The sequence below is a fragment of the Petromyzon marinus genome, chromosome 30 (genome assembly GCF_048934315.1).
Source record: "Petromyzon marinus isolate PM22_M1 ecotype Great Lakes invasive population chromosome 30, UKy_Petmar_22M1.pri1.0, whole genome shotgun sequence".
Lineage (NCBI taxonomy): Eukaryota > Metazoa > Chordata > Hyperoartia > Petromyzontiformes > Petromyzontidae > Petromyzon > Petromyzon marinus.
The window spans coordinates 10,136,564-10,160,675 of NC_133696.1; the positions used below are offsets into that span (position 1 = coordinate 10,136,564).

Genomic DNA, 24,112 nt, shown 5'->3' on the forward strand with positions numbered 1-24,112 from the left:
GTTGAGCCTGGTCATACTCTGGAGAAACTAATCCCTCTCCGGAGAAATTCTGAAGTTTCACCAGTAGCTCCAAGCCACCAATGGAGATGCGTGTCTCTCCAGTACGTGTTTGAGCAGAGAGGCCCCTTGGACTTTTGATTTGCGGAAAACTCGCGTCATTTGCCGTTATCAGATTAATCACATTTTGTCGATATTTCACTTGAGATTTGTTGATTGCATTTCATGAGTGTACTGCTCCATTCGGTGTTTGAAATCTGCCACCTTGTGCTGCATCTACCCTCCGCGCTGCTGCTGCTGCGCAGTATGGAAACCCACACGCAGATGCAAATGTGCCGGCATGTGTCATTGTGTTCCGAGCCAATTAGTGTTTTAATACGTCGCGTTTCGGCCTTTCTGCAAATGTTTTCTTTCCTATTCCGATGAGTTCCCCGCCCACCCCCCCCCCAACAACAGTTATATCCCAGCTGTGTACTGCTCATGTCGGGCACAAAGTCGGAACCGGCTGCAGACAGCAGAGCCCCCTCTTGATGGGGAACAGTCACGGATGGAGACATTGCAGGGCTCAACGTTTTGACGTCTTTTTTTTTTCCCCTTCCCTTTAGGCCCACACTGTTATCTGACATAATCGTTGCCAGTTCGGGTGTCCTTTTAATTGCCCTATAATTTTAACAAGATGGGAATTGAGCACAGTGAAAGCTCATTGCATCGTCAATAGAGACATTGGTGAAATTACATCTGTTTAATAGGTAAAGGTTAAAATGTGTAACCATGCAATGTCTTGCCCATGCAACTGACAGTATCGTTGTAAAGCCACAATCAAAGGCAAGGTCTCTCTCTGGGCAACACTGGTCTTGCCCTGGACCAGAAGTGAACATTCCACATTTGCATGGTGGGGGCCAGTTTATTCCTGCAGTGACCACGAATTGACTTCACACGTCTTTGGTACTCAATGCATTGATCCTCAAGAGATCGTACTGGTCAAGTTGTGACCCCGACCAGATTCAAACTCGCACACCTTGTAATGAGGATTTAATCAACCTACAGACTTGCACAGAATATCTGTCAACGTTTTACAGTCGATTTCTTTGGGAAATACTAATGCTTACGGAACATTGCAACCTAAAAAACGTCTGCAATTCACCACGTAACTTCGCAGGTGGCTACAGACTGTTGGGTATATATCGTGGAATTCAAACCATCAATTCCAAACAAACTATCTCGGCGGCAGGCTCATGAGCCGACGGTCCACTTAGCAGCTTGCGAACCAGATTAAGTTCTTTGGCCGTCCTGCAAAATGTGGTCCTCGCTATGTATCTGATAATTTTGCCCTCAAATACGTCCGCTTTTGAGACACACACTCGTGACGCTGTGGCCCATAGACACGTAGGTAAACATTTACCACTGAGAAGTTATTTGTGTACTTAACACCACAGTGCTGTTTCTTTTGGTTTAAAGGGAAATCTTGACTGTCAGCTTTGTTCACAATGTAAACATCAACAGGCTCTGGTGTGTGCGTGTGCGTGTGAGAGCTTGCGTTTGTGTGTGGGGGGAACAACGGTGCAGTGGTCTGTGCACTGCGCTACTAACCCTGCAACTTGAGTTGGATTTTTGGCCACGGCTAACATTAGTGGGGAGTGATATTTGAGATGCGTCTGGTCCTCCGCGAGGTCATTTCAGCCTTTAAATGAAACAGTGCGGTATACAAACATCATCACGTGGGAGACGAAGGCGTCCGAGCGTGTGGTGTTCGCCTTGCCATTCTCTCACACACGCCATATTTGTATTAATGGGTGCTCACTCATAGCACTTGCCCAACAGTCTATAACACTCCGCCATGAAGTAGGGCCTTCGCCCGAAATATCACCTATTATATATTGTTCCTTTTAAGGCCACAGATATATTGATAAACGTGTTGTGTTCTTAGTTATAAAGATAGAGGGGGATCTTGGTTTTATGAGTTTTTGCATGTGGTCAGTGGATTATCAGCCGTGCCCATGAGGGGCAAGTGGTATCCGAACTTATCCTCACGTCACCTGGGCCTTGAGTACCGGATGGGATGTGTGTGAACATCAGCACTGGGGAGACAAAGTTGTTCCCAGGCGTTGTTCTTTCCACGCCATCGCCTCGTGCTCTGTGCCGGCCGTAATAGATACTTGCCGACGACACCAGCCCTCGCGGTCTATAAGACTAAATGGGGAATCTTTGTTTATGTGTGCGCGTACGTTTGCTTAGAATCCAGGAATCGAATCTGGCCTCGGATAAAAGTGTAAATCTACGCATGGCCACGAGTCGACCCTTTTGCAGGCGATTCTTGTGGCACCACCGGACAACTGAGAGCGATCGTCCCGATGAGGCTCCTTGTGATTGTTGCGCTGCATTCACGTCGCGCATACGTGGAGCGTGCTTTGTCTCTACCCGCTGCATCTCCCCAGCCTGCGCCATCTCGCCGGCTGACCACAGGGCACTGGAGTGTGCATCATTAGCATGCTAAATATGGGGTCAACCGGGGGGAGGGCATTACGCTATGCGTATACAAAAAAAGCTGCTATGTCAGGCCACGGGGCTTCTTGAATTAACATATACACTCGGGTATACTTGCAGTGTACGCGATGACATTGTCCTTTGTTCAACGTATCCCTTTAACAAGGTGGCTTTCTATGAATGTGTGAAAGTCGAGTTGAAGTGTTTCTCTGTTCAAGTGAGCTGTGGGGAGCAGCACACTTCTTCATTGAGTCAGTGGCAGTCTATCAATTGCTATATAAAGGTTGGCCATGGTGGAGTGTTTACTGCTCAGCCCTCCGATGTGTTTTCAGGTTTGACCACGTGTTCTTTGGCACGGTGTGGGCCCCCCCCCCCCCCCCCAAACATTTAGCCGTATGCGCTGGGGATGCTTCTTCATTGCGGTGCTCAATGCAATGTAGATGCCCCACCACACTCTTCTGTTCCCGAAGAAGCTGGGATTTCAGGCCAAAAAAACAACACGCGACGTTGGCGCGATGAGACGTCTCACGTCGGAGAGCTGTTGTTGCGAAGCGCTTGTCACCCACGCAGGCCCCCTGACACGGGCTCCAAAAGCCGCCACCTTCTAATCCGGTTTTAGAGTCATTTCCCTTCTGAAGGTGGAGAAATCGTCTTTTATGCACGTGATGTAGTGAGGCGTTTTGCATTGTGTTACATCGCTGAGAACTTCCCCCCCTCCCCCTCCCACCCCTCCACCACCACCGCCCAGCTCCCTGTTTTGTAAGTGGACCACACATGCCAAGAACCCAACATAACCTGGCCGTTGGAGCAGAGTATAAATCTTTATGGAGCGATATTTATTTCGGGAGCGGTGGCTTTGGGAGGTAGTAATGTGAAGGGGTGGGGGGCGGTGGGGGGGGTGGGGGCGTGGGGAAGGAGATGGGTGCGGGGGGGGGGTACTGCCTGCATCGGGGATTGGGGGTGGTGCGAGGGAGGGGGGGGGGTTATATGAACTGTGACCCCATGGGTCATGAAACAGGATGCTGTAAAGAAACAGGAAAGACGTACATCTGGCATGCATCAAGCAAGATCAAGCAAATTCCATTAGTGTAAGAAAATGGTGAAAATTAAGCTGTAGCATTTTGGGGTAACATTAAACAGCCCCAATTTGCTGTTGGGATCTGATCATGAGAACGCTCACATGATCATATTCATTGACCTGAGCTTTCTGCTTGATGGTGCATCTTTGCTGGTTTATTTTTTATTTTAAAGCTATGTTTGTCTTGCAGTCATAAAATAAAGGTTGCATGTGGCTCAACTTTTAATACACATAGTACTGGGAGACACGATCGATGATTTTGGCTTGGGTATATATTGGTGGATAGAACGTGGTTGCTGATGATGATGATGATACGGTAATATGGCATAAACAACGGTATTGCATTTTTTTGAGAGTGTCGAAGTACTTAATGTTATGCCACTCTATGCTCGGAAATATGTGATTATAGGCCTGTGTGGCTCCGAAGACAATTATATTGTGCCATACGAGGTCAGCTGTGGGGTTTGCAGTGCCTAGAAAGACTTCGTTAGGCCAATTCTTGAGTGGCAATTATTGCCCCACAGCCATTGCAAGTGAATGCGGTGGCAGCTCCAGAGTTGTGTGTTTTTTTTCTTTACGTCGCTCCCTCTTGGTCTGCCAGAAATATTTTGAGGCATAAAATTCATACTTTATCAATGAGAGGTTGCTCCAACTGAGCTGCCAACTCTCAGTTCGAATTCCATTTGTCTGCCCATCCACACTGCTTGAGATAAGACCACTCCCTCTCTTTCAATCCATGCTGAATACATCTCCATATGACAGAACGTCTCTCCCGATAAAATGTATTCGTTTTGCACTTCTCCTAAATCTGTAGTTACTACTCCCGCTTTAACCTGCAGAATTCTACGTGGTTTTTTTCACTTTTGGAACAAAGTCCTCAAACTCTCCAGATTTGCACGTTTCCCACGCGTGCAGCATTTTGTCACTGTTAGCGCAAGAAATCAAATCTGTAAAATAATTTTTGGATTACAGTGTCTCTTTTCTCAAATAAACCAGGGCTGGTGTGCATCTCCGTTGGTGGCCCTCACCCAATGATGAACATTCCACATTACTACGTCATGTAACCATCTCTCTCCGCAAGATATTCTGTTAATTTCAACAAAGCGTTCCTTACATAACTCATGTACGATAGCCATGAAAATGTGACAAGCCGAGTCCCGATCCCTGACTGGGGCTTGAACTCGCAACCCTGGAGATTGTCAGCATCACGAACGGCAGCTCTACTTGGCCGGAGATCGATTCAACGGATGAAATAAGCCAGTGACGGTGGGATACTTTCTGTGGGCCACTTCTTTTGGAGGCAAGGGTTGTTGCTTTTTGGTAGGCTCAGGTCTCTTTGCTCAGTGGGACTTCTCCGATGGCAAGTCAAGCAGTTCTTCTGCATTGCCGTTTGGAATAAAACGAGCTGGTTTATGTTGCAGTGGAGTCTCGCGTCCATCTGTATAGAATTCTATCGAGACCGGTCACAATCATAGGAATGTGGAATTTAAACTAATGATTTGGGGTCGACCAATGAAGGAGATGGACACCATCGCCCCCACCATTTACCCGTTTGAGCACAGAGACACTTTTTTTATGGCCACTTTGTGAGGCCACAAGCCCAGATTAAGAATGCAGACAAAATGAAAAGCAGCCAAGGTTAGATTGCACGGTTCTGTTTGCCAAGACTATAAGCAATTTTGTATAAATTCCTAGAAATTGCAACAAGCATACCACACGGACTAGATAAAACATTTGTATAGTTTTAGCAAAACAAAATTACTTTGTAAAAAAAAAGCTGGCTCAAAGAAAGGAGTTTTTAAAAAGCTTTTTTAGGTTTATGTGGTGTTGCAGGTCTACCAACACAAATTAAATAATTGAACAGTGCAAAGCGTATTAAATGATTATGCTTTGCAAAGATTTAAAAAAAATTAAGAATAAAGATAAACAAATTTTTATTTAAAGCTTTCGTGACTGCAGGGATTCATATTCTTGGTTCTTTCGGTAAAGTCACGTAGAAGGGAAACAATAAAATAATAAAAAATTAAAGATATAAAACAATAAAATTCTCAGTGACTTTACCAAAAGAACCAAGAATATAAAGATAAACAGTTGATCGGTTTGAATCCCAGAAATTTCGGTTCCACTGCTATCCTAGAAAAATCTCCCTGGCAAATCAAAGGCTCTCAATGTTTAGAAGAATTTGTTGAAACCCTATCTGCGGCATTCCTTGAGAGCTGCCCCTTGTGAGGGATGGCAGAGGGAAAGGCCTGGGGCCAACGCCGCCATTCCTGCGGCTCGTTGCAGCGTCCCCAGCGCGCGGCGCCTTTTCTCCCGCGTTTTTTTGTTTTGTTGTCTCTGAGCGAGACCGCAGCGTGGCCCGGGTCGTTTAAAAGATTTAGCGGCATCCCACGGGCACGAGCACACACTGCTGCTGCCTCAGAGTGCTGCTCTCCCAGCAGAAGCTCGCCGCTGCTCCCCCTTCAAAATATAATACTCTCCCGTCCCTTAACTCTTCCTTGGCCTCACCCCCGCCGCCTCCACTCCACCGCTGCTTCCCTCGCCCCCCCACAACCACCGCCCTCCCTGTCCGCCCGCCCGCCCGCTTGCCTTCTTCCCTTCCCCCTGGTCCTGAGAATTGGAAGATGAGAGAAATCCGTTAACAGCCGTAGCCATTCAAATTCATCACCCCAGAAGCAAAATAAGCAAAAGGTTAGGGCGCGCCGCCCCGGCCTTTAACCCCGCTCCGCTGCATTCGCTCGGTGCCCTTTGATGAGAGAAAGCAGCTTCCTAAAGCCCCCTTCCCTTCTCCCGAGCCCACCGGGGTCACTCCCCTCTCCGCGACGCAGGAAATGGGAACGCTGAATTTAGACGCCCTGCGTTCATGTCCGCTGGCCGTCTGCTTTCCATTCCCGCTTAGCCGTGTCGCCGGGCTGGCTGTGGAGAGAGGCGAGGATGGGAGGCAGAGGGGGGGGGGGGGTAGCGAGCGTTGGTTTTGGGCGCTGCTCTTGAGGTCTGTATCCATGTCGTGCGGGTTTTGCGTTTTTCTCTCCGGGCAGAGCTCACCGATGCATCGAGCAAACCTTTCGTCTCTCTTCTTTACAAGAGTGCACGTCTCACTTTTTGCAGGCGTATAAATGTGTTTACACGTGACGAGAATTATCAGTGAATTGTGTGACCTGGCATTTGTGAGCACAGTCCCGTTATTTTTGTAAAAATACAGAATATGTACGCTGCATTAAGCCTTTATCAGTTAAAGCTTTGGCATACCCGGAAATGTATGTGCACGCCAATGCATCTTCCAACGTTACACTCACAAATCTTCGACTATTAACGAATAGAGGACTGTCTTCCAAGTCTTCAAGAGGGCCTCGTGCCACTGGTAAAGCCAAAGGTGCAGCTCTGCAGTTTCTTGCTCAGGTCACTGCTGGCAGAAGGCGTTCGACTAAAGGGGGCTCGAATTTGGCCTCCTCTACCACGCCGGCTGGACGTCTTGTAAGAGGTTGGAGTTACCCACACTTTACGCCACTACACGCGTCCGGCTAATCAACCGGACTGCATGTGAAGTCTTAATTATAATAAATTGCAATAGACTTGACCCCTGAAAGTTCGCGCAGGTTTGCGAAACGTAGCCATAATGTCCGCACGGTTTTTTTCCCTTAGGTGTTCAGAGCTTTCTTGGGTTTCCCGTTTTGTTTCGGAGCCCTCCGTTGAGCGAGCCGGAGAGAGAGACAGAGTGGGAGTCAGAGTCGGTGCCGTTTCACTTACGTTGGGAGAGGCTGGCGGGGCGCGTGGCGAAGCAGAGTGTGATTCCGGGGTCATCGCTTGCCTGGCTTGCACAAGTGCCTTGAAGGGGGGCACTGGTGGGGGGGGGGGTGGGGGTGAGGGGCGAGGGGCGAGGGGGGGCAGTGGGGGGGAAGGGAAGGAGAGGGGTAGCAGCGGGCTGGGTGAGAGGGAGCTGCCACGCAGCGTTCGTCTTGCTGGGGGAATTTTTGGTTTTGTGGGCGAAAGGGCGGCAATTTGCGTGCACGACCTGCGGGTTTCCTGCGGTTGCCGCTGCATTTCTAAAGCCACCAGCGACGCAGCCACGAACATTCCCGCTGTAGCAGCTGCTGCTGATGTTGCTGGCTGCTGTAATTACGGCCCCAGCATTGTTATGTTTTGCCCGAAAGCGCTGCTTTGGTGGTCCGTTCAACTCGCATGAAGGAATCATGATAATAATGATAATTTGCATGTATTAAACGGCTAAATGCAACAGGGGAATCGGCAGCGTGTAGTGGTGTGCACTTTCAGATGCGCTTATGTGGCTATCTGGAATGCTCTTCCTTCCGATATTAGGAAGTCACTGGAGCGATGCACTTTAAAATCTAGATTAAAAACTCATTTATTTAGAACTGTCTTTTTTGTATAGTTTGTCCTTACCCCGCACCTCTGAATAGTACGGTTGGCTGCATACGGTGTAACCTTAACACACACTGCACATTCTCATTTGGAACTCTGAAGGCGAGGACTGCACCACCACATGTCAGAGCATCTCTGTGGAAGATGTCACCGCAAAGATACTTCTGATGCCACAAGAAAGCATCTTACCGAATACCATGTGGCACTGGGCTTGCCATCTGCCCCAGCTTTCCCAGGATCGTCTTCGTGAGTGCAGTGGCCTTTAAATCCACAGGTCGCCAGTTGAGTCTCTAGGCCCGGCAAGGGTGCCACGGTGGAAAGATGTTAACTACCTCGCCTGGTATGCAGGAGGTCCTTGGTTTAATCCCGATCCTGACACCGCGTGGATTTTCCTCCGGGTCCTCCGGTTTTTCCCTCCACATTTAGAATCAGTATTTGGCTGCTGTAAAAAAAAATTCCACATGGTAAGCCACTTTGTTGTTGAGCTATCATTTGTGGCCAGGTCGTTTCTGAAAGTGAGCTATGTAGCTCAGTGGGCCTTGCTTACCTGGTAAAATAAAAATTGTAATAATTTATTAAAAATTTTGTGCAAGTCCCTCGCATCTTAGCCCCCCCCCTCTCCCGCCTCCCTCCCCACCTCTGTCGACCCAGAAGTATAAATGGGTAACGTCACAGTGTATGGATAAGCAGGTCATGTGTGATGCGGGTAGAGTGTGGGCATTCCTGCTTCTTCCAGGACATCTGACGAGCATGGAAGAGTCGGCCAGACAGCCCCTAGAAGGTGCTTCTGCCAGCAGTGGCCTCAACAAGGAGATTCCACTTTGACATACGCCCAGGTTGCATACGAGATCACGGTCGACAATTAACTGAACCGGTACTGGGCCTCCCCTAGGTCGACTCGGCCTCAAATGATTACCTGGTGCGGTGTGTGTGTGTAAACATCGCCGCTGGGATCGAAAAGTTTGACAAAGAGCCCCTCCCCCTACACAGCACACCAGTGTGAAGTAAGGCTGATATTTGTTTTTCATTTTTCGAAGCGCTGCCTTTTAAAAACGCCGTTAAGTCACGCGGAGGGGGCTGTATAGAAGTCATCGAGAGGTAAACATCTGAGAGCGCATACTTTGAGGAGTAAATTTTTTTGTCCCCAAACGTTCTGGTCATCTTCCCCGTTTCACATGCCCACATTGAGCGCCATAATACGCATCCTATTGGGTGCTGTTACATTTGAGTTGTGACCATGCAATTGGCCATACCGACGAACATCTGCGTCGAGTTTTCACGAGCAACGTTTTTTTTTTTAAAATCATTGATTTAAGTGTGGGGAGCTGTCTTTTCAGCGAACTGCTTGAAGGAGTGAAATCATTGAGTGTGCGAGGTGGCTGTGTGGCCCGGGGTGGGTGGGTGGGGGGATAGTACCATGTGTCAAGGTCACAAAGCCCAAACTTCTGAGATCCTAGGTTTGAGAACTCAGATTTGTGAGGAGCGGTGGTGTAGCAGTTAGCGCGCTGCGCTACGAACCCGGCCACCCGAGTTCGATTCCCGCTCGCGGCTGACACCAGTGACGATTATCTGAACCGGTCCTGCCCCTCCCCTAGGTCGACTCAGCCTCAAATAATTACCTGGTGCGGTGTGTAAACATCGTCACTGGGGAGACAAAGGCGGCCGGGCGTGGTGCTGGCCACCTACCCACCCCCTCGCGTTCCGTGCTGGCCTTTATAGGTGCTTGGTAACAGCACTTGCCCCAATAGTCTGTTAAGGCTATACAGGGGATCTTTGTTTGTCTTGTTGGGTGGGGGGGATAGCACCACGTGCTAAGAGCACGAAACCCAAACTCCCCCACCACCCTGTGATTAAACCGAGTTCTCAGTTGTGGCGAGTTGAGGGACTAAGCCTGGTCAACATTGATCATGCGAACAATGCCACATCCATTTGGCAATCACTGGCTCCCGAGGACTCAACATTTTTGTTCAAGTGCCATGCGACCAAGAAGACTCCTGGAAGCCACGTAAGTGTGTAAGCTGCCCAGCGTGTGCACAAAAGGCTGATCCCCTTCTGGCTTCAGAAGCAATCTGGTCACTTGCCTTATACAAGGCGATTCACCGTCTTGCCGTGAGAGTTCCCGTTGGAGGTAACAAGCCGTCTTAATAACATGACACGACAGGACACGCTTGGCACAATTTTAATCGGGGGGGGGGGGGGTTATAATTGGCTAAATGGGCGCATACCGCGATGAGAATATGGGATTGGAAAAATTCCACCACCAGTGCACGAGGTCCCTTCAAGCGGCAAGGTACGGTTAAAACCAAAAATTAACAACAACACTAAACGGTTTCATAATAACTTTTTGTTGTTACAGCCAGACTCTTATCTTGTTGTGGTCATCTCTGTCTGCGCATGTCGGATAACATTGCAGCAGAACATGTTTTGTGTACATCGCTTGTGGGATTGAACCGTGCCCAACCGCCCGTTAATGAAAGGATTTAATCGACCCCATGGCCTTTTTCCTGAAAAATGTTCCGCGTTTATAGTTTTGTTGACTTTTCAGACTGCACACTTCCAACTGCCTGCGATGTGATTCCAAATTATTTGTACTGCGCTGTGCAAGGATGACATCATATCAAAGAGTCAAAGTGTTTCCACACTCAAACTGGAATCAGGAATGATCCTACACATTGCCGTGGGCAGTCCTGAAAGCGATTGTTCAAATGCTGGGGGGGGGGGAGGGGGGGCAGGGGCAGTATCTCCATAGGACATTCACCGTTGACTTTCCCATCAAATGCTTCTCGTTTTATCGATTCCGGACAAATGTTCGGTCTCGTCGACGCCCCCCCCTCCCCCGACTGGGACTTTACCTCGCGATCATCCGCTTGCGAGCAGTGGAAGTTGAGTGCAAGGGGATAGGAAATTCCCTGGGTACTGGCGGGAGGCTCGCATGTTACAAGCACTGTTGCTCGAAAACCCTGTCGTCGACTTGCAATGAGCAAAAATGTTGCCGACGCCGCAGCCATTCTTGTTTTATAGCGAGCACACGGGCAGGCACGGGGATCTCTTTACGCCGATTAAACAAAAGCAACAACATACGCGGTCCACAAAGAAACATGAAAACAACCCTCGTGAAACTACATAGAGAGAACTGTGGTGATCAACACTAAATATGAGCCGTTTCCAGGACAGGATATTAAGAGGTTCTGCTGAAACATTTCCATATGCCAAAGTTCAAAATACAGTCGTAAACATTGTTTCTGAACAGAGTCTTTATTCTGAGAAGGGCCAATATGGGGGAGAGGGTGGGGTGGGGGGTAACTGGTGGTGTGTGGTGGTAACTGGTGGTGTGTGGTGGTAACTGGTGGTGTGTGGTGGTAACTGGTGGTGTGTGGTGGTAACTGGTGGTGTGTGGTGGTAACTGGTGGTGTGTGGTGGTGAGGGGGGAGGTTGGGGGGGGGAGGGGGTAACTGGTGGTGTGTGGTGCTGGGGAGGGGGGGTAACTGGTGGTGTGTGGTGCTGGGGAGGAAGGGGCTGGGAGCTGGGATTCCATACGGATGCTGTGGGTTGTGTGTGAATGCTCTGTGGGTACTGTGCGGATGGATGCTGTGTGGATTGTGTGGGTGCTGTGCAGATGCTGTGTGGATGCTGTGTGGATTGTGTGGGTGCTGTGTGGATGCTGTGTGGATTCTATACGGGTGCTCTGTGGGTGCTGTGTGGATGGATGCTGCGTCGATGCCGTCCGGGTGCTGTTTGGAGTACGTGTGGAGTGTGGGTGCTGTGCGGTGCTATGTGATGGAGGCCTGGGGAGGATGGTACAAGGAGGGGGAGGGGGCAGAAAATGTTGCTGCATTTGCCGCCTTTTTAGAAGTTGATGTCAACCTCTCCTATTACCCCCCCCACCCACAACTCTCTCCTCCAAACCAACCAGTCCCACAGAGCACCCCGGCCCTCTCCCATCCCCCACCACCTCCACCCCTCCACCCTTTCTATTTTTCGAACCCCCCCCCACCCATCCAATCCTTCGCTCTGTTCGGGCAAAGAAAACATCCCATTGCAGGGTAGGGTGGGCAGTGTTCACAGAGTGAGGTCTTTGTGGAGAATCGCAAAACTCTGCACTCCCACCCTCTGCACTCCCTCCCCCCACTCCTCCCCCCCACCCCCCCACCCCTCCTTCCCCCCCCCCCCCACATTGAGCCCATGGGAAGCAGTGCCCTTAACCCCCAGGAATGCAGGGGCTCAAAAAAAAAAAGAAATCTGTAGAGAGGCACCCAGAAATGCCTGAAGCACATTAAAAGTTGTGAGCCGACCGCCATGAACTGAAACCTCGGATGTGCTGCTACGCGCACCGATTGCGAGTTTGCACGTCGCGGAGTCGAGCGGCGGTCCTGTTCTAACCGAGAAGGGGGAGTGGGCGGCTCGGTCATCGCTCGCTGGCACTCGTGGCCGCTTCTTGCCGGCGACGCGTTTCACGGCAGGTGACCGCTGTTGCTAACGGATTCCACAGTTTAGTGGAGCGAGAGCGATTTTGAGGGGGGAGAATTTTTGTTGTTGTTGTTGTTGTTGTTTAATCTTCCCTTCACTCGTCAGTGTGCGTTTCACGTCGCCGCTGGTTTTCGGGCGGGTGTCATTTATGGGTTGCACCGTGAGTTGTTCGTCCCCCCTCCACCCTACCCCCGTGTCCTCCGTTTCGGCACAACCAGGAAACACGGCTGTGTGTCGTAGGATCGCGAAAGACCTACGCAGAACCGTCTTGATGGGCTTCCAAAAATAACCATGCCATATGTTAACAAAGCAAAGCGGTGCCTTCATTTGGAGCGCATGAGTGGTGCGTCTTTTCAGTTGGATTGTGTTCATCGTCATGAACGATCCCAACGAGATAGGTTTTTATCTCGCCAGAGAAGCCCTTTTGTGTGTCAAGAGGAAAGTGTCTCCGCGCGGAAAAGAGCATGAGACGAAGCTAATCTCTGTTGGCGGCCCCAAGACCGAGGCTGAAATGTCACATTCCTCTCTCTGGCGTGCGGGTGGGGGGTGAATGTAGCAGCAGCAGCAGGAGGAGGAGTGCTTTGTGTGTACGAAACCCACCTACAGTGAGGGAAAAAAGTATTTGATCCCCTGCTGATTTCGTACGTTTGCCCACTGACAAAGAAATGATCAGTCAATAATTTTAATGGTAGGTTTATTTGAACAGTGAGAGACCGAATAACAACAAAAAAATCCAGAAAAACGCATGTCAAAAATTGTTATAAATTGATTTGCATTATAATGAGGGAAATAAGTATTTGACCCCTCTGCAAAACATGACTTAGTACTTGGTGGCAAAACCCTTGTTGGCAATCACAGAGATTAGGAGCACTCTCTTTAAGAGTGTGCTCCTAATCTCAGCTTGTTACCTGTATAAAAGACACCTGTCCACAGAAGCAATCAATCAATCAGATTCCAAACTCTCCACCATGGCCAAGACCAAAGAACTCTCCAAGGATGTCAGGGACAAGATTGTAGACCTACACAAGGCTGGAATGGGCTACAAGACCATAGCCAAGCAGCTTGGTGAGAAGGTGACAACAGTTGGTGCGATTATTCGCAAATGGAAGAAACACAAGAACTATCAATCTCCCTCGGCCTGGGGCTCCATGCAAGATCTCACCTCGTGGAGTTGCAATGATCATGAGAACGGTGAGAAATCAGCCCAGAACTACACGGGAGGATCTTGTCAATGATCTCAAGGCAGCTGAGACCATAGTCACCAATAAAACAATTGGTAACACACTACGCCATGAAGGGCTGAAATTCTGCAGCGCCCGCAAGGTCCCCTGCTCAAGAAAGCACATATACATGCCCGTCTGAAGTTTGCCAATAAACATCTAAATGATTCAGAGGACAACTTTGTGAAAGTGTTGTGGTCAGATGAGACCAAAATGGAGCTCTTTGGCATCAACTCAACTCGCCGTGTTTGGAGGAGGAGGAATGCTGCCTATGACCCCAAGAACACCATCCCCACCGTCAAACATGGAGGTGGAAACATAATGCTTTGGGGGTGCTTTTCTGCTAAGGGGACAGGACAACTTCACCGCATCAAAGGGACGATGGACGGGGCCATGTACCATTAAATCATGGGTGAGAACCTCCTTCCCTCAGCCAGGGCATTGAAAATGGGTCGTGGATGGGTATTCCAGCATGACAATGACCCAAAATACACGGCCAAGGCAACAAAGGAGTGGCTCAAGAAGAAGCACATTAAGGTCCTGGAGTGGCCTAGCCAGTCTCCAGACCTTAATCCCATAGAAAATATGTGGAGGGAGCTGAAGGTTCGAGTTGCCAAACATCAGCCTCGAAACCTTAATGACTTGGAGAAGATCTTTAAAGAGGAGTGGGCCAAAATCCCTCCTGAGATGTGTGCAAACCTGGTGGCCAACTACAAGAAACGTCTGACCTCTGTGATTGCCAACAAGGGTTTTGCCACCAAGTACTAAGTCATGTTTTGCAGAGGGGTCAAATACTTATTTCCCTCATTATAATGCAAATCAATTTATAACATTTTTGACATGCGTTTTTCTGGATTTTTGTTGTTGTTAATCTGTCTCTCACTGTTCAAATAAACCTACCATTAAAATTATAGACTGATCATTTCTTTGTCAGTGGGAAAACTTACAAAATCAGCAGGGGATCAAATACTTTTTTCCCCTCACTGTACACGCGGTTCTTTTAAGAGTCTGGAAAACCATACTCGATGCTCCTGCCATTCTCCTTTCACTTGGGCTGCCTGGTGAACTCTTGATATTAATGGATTTAGTGACGATTTCTGATCGACAGCACAAACGTTACCTTTCTTCAGTCGCAGATGATGAGTCTTCCCTTCTGGGTCAGGTTTTGTGTGTTTAGAAACAGGGTCAGACCTTGAGCAGAATAAAGGTTTCACCCCCATCGAATGAGTGCTGGACAGCACTCACCTTTCGTAACCATTTCTGTAGCCATCATCATCAGCCATGATCAGTCAACTGCTGCATGATGGCCTCCCCATGTCGTGGTGATCTATGCTGCGTCTGCGATGTAACAATCTGTCGAGCACCAGGCCATGAGCTGATTTCTCTCGAATGGCCGCCATTCCATCACTATTCTTGATCAATGGTGAACATTCCACATTTCTGTAATGGGGGGGGGGAGGGCATTATAGCAATGGCTGTAATGTGTGTGAGACATCAAGCTAGTTATATGGCAATGAGGTAATATCGGGACAGTGTAGCAAATAGATGTATGACTGCTTTATAGAGCATTAGTGCACACTTTGTGGAACATCAACAGCAATCATCGGCTGGATAGACTAGGTCTCTGCCATGGAAATATGAAGTTTCTTACCCACGAGCACCGCCACCATTGCCCGCTTGAGAAGAGACACTCGGACCATGCATCGTAAGTAACGCAACACAAAAAAAAAACTAACTGTGTTCCTACTTCATGTGCTCTCTTCCAGGAACAGGCGGAAGAACAGACAAGTCAAGAGGAATCTTCAGAAGAAGATGACTAATTAACACAATGTCTACCTCAGTCACTTTGGGTCAACTGTCAATACAGAATGGCAAGTCAGCCCAATATTAGTAGAATTGGGGGGGGGGTTGTGGAGTGAATGAAATTTTTTTCTATTTTGGATTGGTTATGTGTTGCAAATTCCCGTTTGGGGGGTGAGAAGGAGGGGAGGGGAGGGTATTAATGTCGGAGCTCACAATGGGGAGCGGGGAAGTAATTTTTGTAAACTGTTTTCTTCTGGGTTATCTTAAAAAAAAATGTTTTTTTGCTAAATTTGTTTTGGCACATCCTTCCAGATTGAAAGTTACAATGCCGCAGGGCGCTATGGTTAGCTTCGCGGTTAGAAAACTTGCTGAGATGTTAATCGAGAATTATGCAACAGCATTGCGTCAGTGCCATAATCGCAAACACTGACACATTAACGAGCTCTTTCCAAGGAAAGTGTCTGTAGACATTAAGATATAAAGCGTGTGTTTTTTTTTTAAAGCATGGATCCTGGATATTAAAGGGAAAGCATCATACCTCAGTAATAAACTCAATTCAGCACAAACATAACCAAAAGGAGCGGCGACATTAGCATCGGCTACTTTTTGAGGCAGTGTCTTGGTACGTGCGTGATATCTCCGAGGTGAGGATTTCCGACCTCCCCCCCCCCCACCGTATGGGCGCCACACGGCGCGCTGGTGATAAGGCAGGCGGGCGGGCGGGCGGGCGCGTATCCGGATGAATTCTCACCACCGTCAGACTTTACTTAATGCTGCACTCAAGTTGAATGGAAGTTTCGGAGCAAGATGGGTGTGTGGGTGGGTAGGGGGGCAGCTTTTTTGGAACTTTCACGGAAGCAAACACCCGGTGTCCGTATTCGCAGCGACAGCGAGGAGTGCATTCGTGCGACGTGTTGCTGGCACGCATCGCGTTTGGGGTCTCTCTCCGTTCATGTCATGGGTTAAGTGTTCATCACTGCGTGGAAACAGCCAAGCGAGCGGTGACATTATTTAAGCTTTAAAACGTTGACCTCCATTTTTCCTCCATGACCTCTGTGGTTGTTGTTAATGCATTCTGAATATTTCACATGCAGTTTTAGTTTGTCAAACTGTTATTTTTTTCATCGTTTTCACTTCCCCCCCCACCACCCCCCCCCCCCCCATTGCGTTCACGCTGTTTTTTTCAGTTTAATTCTTTTTTTTTTAAATCAGTCGACAGCCTAATCACCTATTAATTTTTACTACTGTTCTCTGTGTCACTTATGCAATACCAACACCCATGCAATAAAGCAGGTAGTTCATCTGGAAGAACAAACTCACGCATTTTTTTAGATCCATTTTCTCTCTGCTTCTTATTAACATAGCCTGCTCAATCCGAACAATTGAAAGTAGGCTCAAGCTCATATATTCAATGCCGCTTGTGTCTATCGATTTAAACACATTTTTTTAATAACAAAAAAAATATATGCAGCTCTGATGACGATGTACAAAAGACTTGTAAGACCTGAGCTGGCAAATCATGCGAGAGACAACGAATCGTTAGCTTCTTGTCAGACGGCACTCGTGCTGAATATCACGTCCAACTTCTTGACTAGGACTCAAAATCTCGTGTTTTTATCTTATTTTGTTCACAATTAAGCAATTTTATAGCAGCCGATGCAATTAGTGATGTATACACCGTTATCCACAACTACCTCTGTTGTTTTTTTTTTTCCTGTTAAGGTTTTATTTTGTTCGCGCTCCACATTTACCAGTTGCTGCTACAAAACAAAAACAACCCAACCCAGGATCATTACGTATCGTCAGTTCGGCTGTTTCAAAACAAATGTTCTGTACGCCACTACTTCAGTCACTGTTTTTTGTTCTCGTAAGGAAAGCACTGTTTACAGCTCGGTTTTTTTTGTGTATGTAGGGTATAAAGTTGCTGCTTTTGGTGAACTTATGCATAAAAAACAAGAGGTTAGTTCAACAATTACAGTGGGGTTTTTTTTTATTACTGCCACCGAGTGGAATACGTTCCCAAACCCACCACCATTCTTATTCCTTCTGATGGCCGCACAATCGAAAGTCCTGGATTTTGTGTCCCAGTGCTCGGTCCACCGTTAGACAACCTCACTTCAGACCGGAGTTCCACGTGGCACCAGAACCAAGGTGTGATGCACGATGACATCTCGTGCAGGCACTGTCCTGTTGTCCCCTTGGGATCCTAGGATGGAATACGCATTATAAATGTTAATTATTATTGACATTTTATATCCGCAGCCTTCTCACACATGGCTATACGTCTCTCTCTCTCTCTCTCTGGTCCAAATTCACCGATTCATTCTCTCGCAAACGAGCGGAGGCAAGCCTCATATTGCGAAAACTAAACTTTTTATTTTACCATGTAAGGCCCACTTAGCAATATATAGCTCTCTTTCAAAAGCGACCTGGCCACAAATGATAGCTCAACGAAGTGGCTTATCACGTGGGAATTTATAGCAGCCAAATACTCTAAATGCGTGTTTCAAAATGTGGAGAGAAAAACGGGAGCACCCGGAGAAAAATTAACACGACCGCAGGGAGAGAGACATGCAAACTCCAAATATACAGCAGGCTTAGGGGATCGAACCCACCACCTCCTACATACCAGGCGAGGTAGTTAACATCTCACAACTGTGGCACCCAAGAACCAAAAGCCTCCTGACTTCCCTGTACAGTTGGTGCCGTTGCAGACATGCCCGTGCAGATTAAGTTGAATCTGTAGACTTTTAAAGTCAAAAGTGATTTCTTGCTCAAACGAGCATCGGAGGCAGTGGTCATCCCATGTTTACAACCCTGAGCCAGTGGTGGAAGTTCCACATTCCTATGGTGAGGGCGAATTAATCCATAGGACATCCACTGTTGACTTCCCGACAGAGGACAGCACAACTCTTTTTTTTGACTCCGGAGTGATTATGGGCTGAGTAAATCTCCGCCAGGATTTTAACTCTTCACATTGCTGATTTGTAAGCGGCTCTCTCTACCCCGAACCACCTGGCTGGCTATAGACTCTGCAAATCCATTCAAAATTCCACCTCCCTCTACGCACTTTGCACAATGAAAGCCTCCGTGTAACTTGAACGCCAGTCGGCCAAAATATCAACATTTTACAATCTCAATGGCAGTAAAAACAAGCTGTTATCGTGTTCGACTAACCTGTTGTTTTCTAATACGTGGCTTTGTTTGACAGTGCTTACAATTAAACAGCCACACTGTCTTGGCAGCATCAATACATTCTTAATGCTTTCAAAAATCAATACTTTGTCAGGTGTTGTGCATGATGTTAAGCTGCAATGCCCACTACAAGTATAACATTTCAACATGCATTTGCATTTCAATGTATATGCACATAACTTAAGGGAATTATGTTCCATATTAAGTCATGTTAGGATGTATCCAAGTATAGTATTAAAATTTATTGGCATGTTTTGATGCTTTATTGTACCCATTTGACTTTCTACCAGGCCGTAAAGGCAGCTACTGCCGGAAAAAAAATCCCTGCATTAATGCTCGGCACCCACGTATCTGTGAGCGTATTCTACCCAGCACTTGCTTATGCACTGCAGAGAATGCAGAATCTTTGCAAGGCACTCCGAAAGGGTCTTGGGCAGCTATCCGAGCTCTAGAGAAGATACGTGCAGGTGAAATGGAGCTCTCTCGTGTTACAGAATGTTAAAAACAATTGTTTTATTTCGTTAGACCTGGGCACGGTACTTGCGCAGGTTGTCACGGTTGCGCTGTAGCTATCACTCCGATGTCTCTCTTGCGCATGATGTCTCGACAACAACAACACAGCCAGAGAGCGACAGGGCCCAGCGTTTGGTGACGCGGTGCGACGTCGGTTACTCAAAGCCATTGTTTGTTGATGTAGAATAACGGTGGCACGAACCCACGTGCTCGCAAGGGAGTGTGGGGGGGGGGGCAGCCTTCCCGGTCGTGTTCGTGCTGGCAAACTTTACGCACGTGGGGCAAGCGCTAAAAGGAGCTGTTGCTGTTTGCTCTGCCCTGGTTAGCACCGGGCGTGCCCTGCAGACTCCGTTGGGCGCTGCTCTCCTCGACCTGAGGAAGCGGAGAGGACTGAGCCCGGAGAGGAGGAGGCCGCCAGCTCTGGTGGCAAAACGGTGTGGGCCGCACGATTGGCCTCCGTGACATTGAACCGGCCCTGAGGCCACAACCTTTGGGTCCACACTGAGCAGCAATAATAAAACGGCCATCGTCCGTCTCCGCATCTTCGATGAAATCTGAACAGTCAGGATTGAGCATTCCTGTCAATGTTGCGTAAATGTGACGCTTTGGCTCGGTTGGTCCTGTAACTCGGATCGGTTGCCAAAGAACCCCCCCCCCCCGTACACGGAGTGCCTGAAGAGCATTTTTGGATTATCTGTAGGCGGGAGCGAGGTGCCGTGGAGAACATGTTTTAACCACAGACGACGATTGCGGGTGCCGTCATTCTAAGGCTGAGCAACTTGGGCAGTAGATAAATCTGCCACGCGTGCAAACATCTGAATGTTAATTTTTTTACATCCCGTCAACGAGCAACCATCGTTGGCGGATCCCACGTCACGTGCGCGTCCAAGTCGGGCCGCGTGGTGAATCAATCTCCACGCTCGCGGGCATGGCAGAGTTCGCGCGCGCGCGTGGCGCAAAGAACACAACTTCCAAGAGAACCTACCTCCCAAAGTGTAACACCACGGTTCGATTCTCGGCCAAACCGAAACCACCTTAAATTTTGCTGCACTTGCCCGAAAGCGTTTTGTCGTCCAAATGATGATGGGCCCCTGCGGCCGCGGGGGGGGGGGGGGTGTTGGAGGCGTTCTGTGAGAAACGAACGACGGGTGGATTTTTTTGTCCACCTCCCCCCCCACCCCTCTCGTGACTACGCCGCGGGTAAACTCGCCCGAGTCCCGACGGTTAGAAACTCGCGTGGGTCGTGGGTGGGGAGGTGGGAACAAAAAAAAATCGGCCTCGCCACGCGTCGACCCGTGAACGGAGCTCGCTAAGTGCGAGGCGATGTGGCCCCTCTGGTGTCTCCGCGAGTCGGCCAGGTGCGTAGCCTCCACGTGATTGAGAACAACGCCAAAGCAACCTGTTTCGCATGTCTGCTCTCCCGTTACTTTTCTCTTTTCTCTCACCGTTAGGCTTCATGTCAGAACAAGCGTTTGATTTCCCCTCCCCCCCCCCCAATTTAGATGATATTCGTGTCAACGATATCGCCGTTAGCTTTACAGAGAGAACTTTCGTTTTAGCTCGAGTATTTTGTATCGACATTTTTACTATTTTCTACTGTAATAAGAAATAACCTTTTTGGAAAGACTTTTAAATACTTTTAATTTTCATCCTTACCTCCTCTCTGGGTATGTTTTTTGGTATCTGAGAAGTGAATTTGATAGTTGTAAAAAAAAAAAGTTATAAAAAATAAAGTAAAACTTCTTTTTTGTTGTTACAGAAGAACAACATTGGTTACATGACGTTAAAAAAAAATCTAATGTTGGGGAAGTTGCAGTGTGGTTATTAGACGTTAAATCCAGTTGCGAAACCGTGGACACGTCTCGCGTGTTTTTGTGGCCGTCAAATGTTCACGACAAATCGATGCATCCTCCTGCATTACGTTTCCACGACGTGTGAACGGAGATCCCGCAGCGGAGAGATGTGGCGACACAAGGGGACATCGCGTTGTTGGGCGCCAGCAAGAAAACGCTGCTTTTGTGCAGATTTACAATTGCGTGGGGCCGGGTCTTTTTTTATTTTTATTTTTTTGATGGGCGAGTTCGTGTCTTCAGGTCGACTTTCGAATGCTCGGCGAATGGGGTGCGCGTGTTTGTATTTGTGTAAAACACGAGGACTTATTGCTTGAAACGTACCCTTCACCTTTTAACGCATGGCGAGCCAGGTGTTCCTGACCCTTGTCCCGATCGCGCACGGCGTGTGCGGGTTTAATTTGCCGTCTTAAGACTGCGGCTGTACATCCCCCCCCACCCCCCCCCCCGTGCCGTCTGCGCTGTTTCAGCTGCCAACTGACGACATCAGTTTTTGTTTGTTTGTCGAGTTGTCAAAACGCGCAAATGGTTCTACAGTGACATCTATAGGCCTTAAGAGAGGGTTTTTTGCGTGTTTTTTTTTAGGTTAGATCGCCTAAATATGAATGTGTCGTTAAACACGCCACCACCCGACACAGCTAATTAGTAAGGTTTGTGATGTAAACAGAACGTGTCGCTTCGTTACTAGTACAGCAACATTTACAAGTGTTAAAAACCTTAGTAATTGGCTGTGTCGGGTGGTGGCGGCTTTAACGACACATTTATATATTTACGCGATCTAACCCCCACCCCCCCCCCAAAAAAAACTACGGATAATAATTGTCACAAAAGCCTACTATGTGTTAAACTATCTAGAGGCCTGTTTACACCCGATGTCTAATTGACAAAAACAAGTGTCACGAATAAAAACAAACGACTTTTGTTACACAACAGCGTAAACAATGCTCTTACACTTAATTGGACAAGATGTGCGCTTCATACGGTTGCTTGGGTTTAAATGCAGTATTCACTTACAATCATGTTACTGTATTGTTATCACCCCCAACCACCCAAGTTGCTTGGGCAATCTGTCGCTCCCGCATCACCGCTGATCTTCGCTGGCCTGATCACAGGGGGCAGAGATGCAGTATCAATATTTGAGATGTTCGCGCCCTGTTCCGTGTTAAGTCAAGGAGTGTACACAAATTAACGATGATGATAATAATACCTGTGTTTTCGTACTGAGCTCATTGTTTATAACGCAGAACCACATTAGTTATATATTTTTTTAGTGTCATGTGTCTAACCCACACCTTTTATCGCAAACTTGTTGTGTGGCATGTGAAGAAAAATGTAACGTGGAACAATGCATTTGTATTTGAGTTGTAATTTTTTCTCACAAATTGAGCTTTTTTTTTAAAGAAAGAAAGAAAAATCAGCTTTTTTAATTTAATGTAATTGCTTAGATATAGATGTTGCAGTTTAATGTGTGGTAATGTGTGATGCTTCTACCTCTGATACCTTTTAATGAAAAAAAGAAAGAGATTAAAAACATCTCAGCGAGGTTGTTGCTGGTTAACTATTTTAGATTTTGGGGTCTCACTTTTAATTTACAAAGCAAGTATCAAAACAAATCAGGGATGGTTAGGGTGTGTACTTGTTGTGTGCATTGTACAATTTTAATAAATGCCACGGAAAGTAACGCAGATCTTATTTTTTCGAGTTATCGTAAAAACCTGCCATCGATGCCCTCCTGCCCAATCTCAACATTTTTTCCCCTCTCCAAATCCTTTTAAAGAACGAATAACCTTGCGACTACCTCTTGAAGATAGCATAACATATACCTCAGACAAAAACAACTAAATCCTGGATCAGACTCAAATTCATTTTGTATTTTTTTTATAATCCTTTTAGTATCGTTTATAATTGTGTAAAATTGTTTCCCCCTCCCCTCCCCCTTTCTTTTAATTATTACTCTTAAGGTCAAACAAGCCCTGTGGGGGGAGGGTACATGCGTTTAAAAAAATTGGTGTGATATATATTTAAGAGGATAATTTAATACAGCCGAGCTATTGTGAGCTGGTTTTGAGCAATTTGGTTTGAGCACTGCATCACGTTAAATTACCCTTCAAAGTCACTTAGGGATCTGTGCCAGCCTAAAGTGTTAAATTACCCTTCAAAGTCATTGTCCTGCTGGACACTTCACGAAGGGTATGAACCCTCGATTGGCTATTGGTCAGTTTTGACAAATGTGGATGCATTTGAGTTGGTTGTTATTTATTTTTTTACATATTTTCTTTTTAAACAAAAAAAACACCTTTTTCCACGCTTAATTGTTCTCTTCCCCCCCCCCCCCCCACACGCGTTTTAGTTTCAGACAACATTATGTTTCCTGCCAGTTTGTCATTTGTGTTAGTCAAATAAATGTAGTATAATTGTATATCTGTGTGGCTGAGTGTGCGTTTGTGTTCACTGAGGAGTAGATTTGTGTTTAATCCAGGACATTTACGTTAAAGTGTTATTCTGCCCTTGATTACAAGGGATGATTACGTTATAACTTAATCAGAAGTTAGTGTATATTACATCTAACGATACAAATGAGCTATTTTGTCCAATGTGTGTGTATATGCACAGTCTAGTATTATACCTGTTTGAAACATTGAACAGTGTCACTTGAGTAAGGCGTCTTCTCAACGAAACCGTCACCAGGTTACAAATAAAGATTTACAAGGGTGGCTATTTCTCAGAGACAAAGATTTTTTGTGTAGCCTTAACAGACTTGGGGCAGTTGCCATTAGCGAGCACCTATGGAAGGCTGGCACGACACGCACGAGGGAGTGGATGGCCAGAACCACGCCCGACCACCGTTTGTCTCCCTCGTGGCGATGTTTACACAACGCACCAGGTACTCATTTGAGGCTGAGTCAACCTAGGGGATGCCCAGGCCCGAGTCAGATACTTGTCACTGGTGTTGGCCGTGAGGAGGAATCGAACTCGCGTCGCCGGGTTCGTAGCGCAGCTCGCTAACAGCTACACGACCGCTCCCGACGCAAGAACACACGTTGCCAAAATGTCATCCTGCTTAAAAGAGCAGAGGACAATGCCTTTCTACCTTAGGGATCTGCGCCAGGGGTTTACATTCCACA

At 47.5% G+C, this 24,112-nt stretch overlaps 1 protein-coding gene and 1 long non-coding RNA gene across 2 annotated transcripts in view; both read left to right on the forward strand.

The window, feature by feature from the left end:
* The window catches only part of HMGA2 (high mobility group AT-hook 2), an 80,432-nt gene extending 57,026 nt beyond the window's left edge, over positions 1-23,406 (forward strand). The window contains exon 5 of the mRNA XM_032963540.2: positions 15,393-23,406. Coding sequence (XP_032819431.2) covers positions 15,393-15,446 — 54 coding nt within the window. The 3' untranslated portion in view covers positions 15,447-23,406. The remainder of the gene's footprint in view (positions 1-15,392) is intronic.
* LOC142929383 (uncharacterized) lies at positions 12,122-14,534 on the forward strand. Its single transcript, XR_012945688.1, has 2 exons — positions 12,122-13,633; positions 13,730-14,534. It is a non-coding gene; the product is annotated as an uncharacterized LOC142929383 (long non-coding RNA).
* Positions 23,407-24,112: the final 706 nt, after the last annotated feature.